At 36.3% G+C, this 4807-nt stretch overlaps 1 protein-coding gene across 1 annotated transcript; it reads right to left on the bottom strand.

The window, feature by feature from the left end:
* Positions 1–214: 214 nt before the first annotated feature.
* LOC118737759 (thioredoxin domain-containing protein 9) lies at positions 215–1853 on the bottom strand. Its single transcript, XM_036468496.1, has 3 exons — positions 1389–1853; positions 955–1314; positions 215–897 (listed from the first exon to the last, which is right to left on the bottom strand). The coding sequence occupies exons 1-3, from the start codon at positions 1563–1565 to the stop codon at positions 784–786; spliced, it is 651 nt and encodes a 216-aa protein (XP_036324389.1). The 5' UTR covers positions 1566–1853; the 3' UTR covers positions 215–783.
* Between the last annotated feature and the right edge of the window lie 2954 nt (positions 1854–4807).

Here is a 4807-nt window from a genome sequence, read left to right as displayed (position 1 = left end):
GCAAATTAGAATGCAAATTTGTTAAATTTTTCCGAGTTTTGCACAAAGTTTAGAGATTTTGTTTTTATGGTTTTTGGTGAAGTACGAACTATTTTTTTATAAAAAAAATGTTGAAAATAAACTAGAATAAAGAACTTTGCATGTATTGCGAAAAATTCTCCTTGCCAATACTTTTGTCCGGCATATAAAAAGAACCATTTAAAAATAAATTAAGTTTTGCATTTGATAAGACCGCTTTTATTGTTTTTGCCAATCAAACTTAAGAACGCAATACAATTAGTGGATTCTTATATAGAAATCTTATCGATTTATCCGTATTTCTAGTTTTGCATGCATATTTTTGTTAATTTTTGTGTAATAGTATAAAAAATAAATATTGTAAATGTACTAAGAAAGCCCTAGAAATATGTTTGTGAATTACCAGTATTTGTCTTTTCCAGTTGTTCCCCATTGAGAACAATACTATAGTTTGCCACGCCTGTTTGTGCCTTTTCTAAGTTATAAATTGAATTACATTCCTACGCAACCAAGGGTAAAAATTTTTGTAAGCATTTTGTTTTCATGCTAATTGGAGTAAGCTGCTGATGAGTTTCGTTGATTTCTCGCAACTGTAGATTTTTTTACTCTTTACAAATCATGAAGTTTGTTATACTTACATACATATGTACATATGCAATTATTTTAATTTTGATTGAGTTGAATTTGCTAAGCAAGCTTTTTAAACTCTAGCTTTTTTTAAAGACACTGTGGGCTCTTCAGTTGCCACCTGCTGTATAAGTGCTGTTAATCATCAAAATCTATATCAGAATCATCAGAGTCATAGCCACTGCGTATGGTCTTGTTCACACGGTTAATATACGCCTTCTTCTTTACATCAGGTGGTGTCATAAGGTCGCCCTGCAAATAATTGAAACATTAAAAGCTCCCTAGCTCATACCACAGAATGCATCTTACCTTGTAATCAATTGCACCAGATTGTGCTATTCGCCATTCCAACATATCTGTTGAGAAATCATCGCAGTTACCCAAATCGGTAAATCCAACTATGAAATCCTTTGTTTTACTGTCCTTAACTAATGCAATAGTGGGAATAACTTTAATGCGCAGTCTTTGCGTTAAGAAAGGTGACTTCTCAGCATTTACTTTACAGAATTTCGCTTCAATATGTTTAGTAGCAAGTATTTTCAAATGCATATCTACAATGCGGCAGCGCTCTGTGGAGTCACGATAAAAATGACAAACTATATTTGGAGACTTTTTCGAAACCTCGAAAAATTCCTTTTCATCGGCCAACTCGCTGTATGTCCCATGACCCTAAAATAAAGAGGTTATTGAAACGATGTTAGCTTTTTACCTAATGGTAACTACATAATAAAAAGAACGCCCACATTTTTCAACCACTCCTGCTTTTTACGATTCAGATCTTTCATTTCTTTGAGACGTTGTTCCCTTATTGATTTCAAGTCATCTGAATCCAAATTGCCCAACTGATTTAGCTGCTGATCTAACTGCTTTTCAATCAGTTCAGCTGCAGTCAACAATTGATTTTCCAACATGTTGGCCATTTCCTTAGATCGCCGCAGAGCGTATGTAGATATACAAGCCAGAAAACCGGCGTGGCAGGTGCAAGTATTATTGAGAAATAAGCAAAAGGGAAGCAAGCGCAGTTGTCGTATTGCAACTGGTGTGGTAGTATTTAGCGAAAAATACACTAATTACTCGAAAATATTGTATTTTTATCGAAAGCACTCTAGTTTTTTTAATTTTTTGCGATTTTCAGTTAAGTTTACACACGAGAACGGAAAACATTTGTCACCTCAAGTGATGTGAATAGTATCGATTATCGAATAGAATATATTTGATACTGTTGGGCAATTTGAGTATTCGATTAGTATTGAAAAAATTATGTCGATACTCGATGATTGATCAAAGGCCAGAAGGTGCAGCAGTTGAGCGCAACCGTTGCTAAAAAAAAAGAGTGATCGTTATGCGTCTTTTGCACGGCTTGAGACATTAGCTGTCAAATTTAACTCTCAAAGGTACACACCAACATGTTGTCTCAAATGATAAGAAAAATATTACGATCATCTAACACGCAACTGTTCAGTTGATCAGAAGTACACAGCAACGCGTTCAGAAGGTGCAATCGCAACAGTCACTAAGCTGTTGCGCTTTCTGAACGTGCCCACTTTGAGTATTAGTTTTGGTATAAGGGATTTTTAACGGAATAATGTAAAAGTATCGAATACTTTTATTCGACGCTTGTTTCCAAAGTACCGAGTATGGATCGATACTTGAAAGTATCCAAAAATTACATCACTAGTCAGTTGGTATTATTGCAGAGATGAGATGACCCATTTTGGTGTAATTTGACCTTTTTGTAGGGGGAAAGCCTTGATAGGAAAAATTTTACATTAGTCCCCTTTCAGACACGTCAAGTCTTGAAAGCAATTTTTTTCGCATTCTCTTTTGTGTTTTCTATTTGCTTCCACACGCGTCAACTTTAATTGAATTCAAGTCCTTGGTTCTTTAAATGGGAAGCAACGAAAAGATCAAAAGAGACAAGAAAACTTGAAACGAATTGACGGTACGGAGGTATCTGTACTCTTCCCCTCTCTTCTCACCTCCTTCGCCTACGAACGAGCAGACTTGGGCGCAGGAATTGACGTGACTGAAAGGGGACTAAAGGATCCAGGCTTTGAAATAAGCAATATGTTAGGGCGGGAAGGGGATATTTCCTCAAATTATTCGAGTAATGGTAATTTCAAACAATCAGAATCTTAAAGTAAATGACGGACGCAAATTTACCCATACCTGAGCGGATTTAAATTATAATCATTTTTTATCTGCGATTTTTAATTTTAAGATAAAGTCTTTGGTTTCCGTTATAAAAGATAAACTTTAAAATGCTTGTATCATAAATTGATGGTGCTTTTTAATTAAGAGGGATATCAAGTGCCTTAAATATAACAGAAAATCATTTGGGAGAATATATTCACAGTATACCGCAGCGAATACTGCGGCAACACGAAGCGAACAACAAGAAAATGGCAGAATGTTCGAGGAATGCCATAGAATATTCGTCAGCGAGAAATATCGAGTGGGTAATTATTACGAACAGTGAGAGAATGTGCGATGGACACCAGAACGCTCTAGAGCAGCCAAAAAGAGATAAATCTTAAAATGATAATGTATTAGTAGAGAATGGGTTGGAGTTAAAGCAAGGAGTAACATTTTTGTGTTTAATTAATTATTATAAAAAACTTCGGTATTTTTTTTAAGATTTTTTCATTGGGCGATATTTTAGAGAGCTAAAAAACATAGAAACATAAAACATAGAAAGGAAGTTAACGGCCCTAAGAAAGAAAGAAGCTTTTGAAATTAGTTATGTATTTTATTTTTTATTTTTTTTTGGGGGATAATTAAATGTTGAATCTGAGCAAAAAAGCTAACGTGCTGCGAGCACTGTAAATAATTAAAGACAATTTCATTAATTTCAAATAGAAATTAAATAAAAATACCTACATATTTGTTTTTGAATTGCGTAAACCTTGGCATTTAAGAACAATTTCAAATTACGACTAAACTAAAAAAAAAAAAAAAATTGTGTGTTTTCATTGAGGACTAGTCTAGTATTTAGAAATATAACATTGTTCACATAATAACATAATTTAGAGCTTTTAATGGATGGACTGGAGATGGGCAACTAAGGAGCAAATGGCAGCGGAGAGCCGCATCGCAAAGGTACGCAAAGGCACAATGCAACAGCTTAAAGTTGATATCTGGCTGTTTGCAAAGGGTATCAAGGAATTCCACAATGGTCCCAGTGGAGGGAACCTGGGAGTCACGAAGACCCTGAAGAAGATAAAACAGAGGTTATTTTGCGTTGGTTGTCGGGAATCGGTCGCAGAGAGGATTGCTAACTGTGCGGAGTGTATTGCATTAAAATCGAGAAGTCAAGGGAAGATGAAGCAGCATAACTCAGATGCACCATTCAAGCGGATACGTCCTTGTGGTTATGGACTACTTTAGCAAATGGTCGGAGGTGGAACGGTTGCACCGAACCCTGGAAGAGCATTTGTGGAAAGTCGTGGTCAAGAATGAGAAAGATTGAGATGTCCACATACGCTTGTTCCTGATGGGATACCGGTCAGCAGTGCATGAAACCTCGGGTGAAACTCCTGCCAAGGTAATATTCGGCACTGAACTCCGGTTGCCTAGTGACCTGGAATTTTGTGTAAGTGGTGATGCATTAAGAATTGGGAAAGAGACGTCCAACATCCTAGAGGAAGAACTGAGAGAGATGCATGCTCTAGTGAGACAACGGATGCAAATTATGAGTGACAAGATGAAAATTTAGTGTTGCTGTACAATCCACAACGGAAGATAGGTTTTCAAACGGCTGAATGACGTAGTGTATCGAATCCAGTCCGTCGTGAAAAAAGATGAAGGTGGTCCACTTTGAAAGGCTTGCAGACTTACTTGGAAGGCAGTGTGGCGAATACTGCGGCAACGCGAATCGAACAACAAGAAAATGACAGAATGTTAGAGGAACATCGTAGAATACTCGACAGCGGGAAAAGTCAAGTGGATGAATGCTGCGAAAAAATTCAATTGATAACAAAATGGTGATAACAAAATCCACTTGAATCACACATTGCTCCATTTTTTGTTGTGCAGGATAGGGAAGGGTACATATGTACCCTTATATATGTAGAAAATCATGGCATACGAATTGAGAGAGTGAATTCATCTTGTAATGTTTGTATCTTGTTGTACCTACTATTGTATTAATAAAAAAGAATAC

Source organism: Rhagoletis pomonella, unplaced genomic scaffold, assembly GCF_013731165.1.
Source record: "Rhagoletis pomonella isolate Grant_MI unplaced genomic scaffold, Rhpom_1.0 Rhpom_scaffold_00004, whole genome shotgun sequence".
In the NCBI taxonomy this organism is placed as follows: domain Eukaryota; kingdom Metazoa; phylum Arthropoda; class Insecta; order Diptera; family Tephritidae; genus Rhagoletis; species Rhagoletis pomonella.
This window is presented reverse-complemented; position numbering and strand designations above follow the sequence as displayed.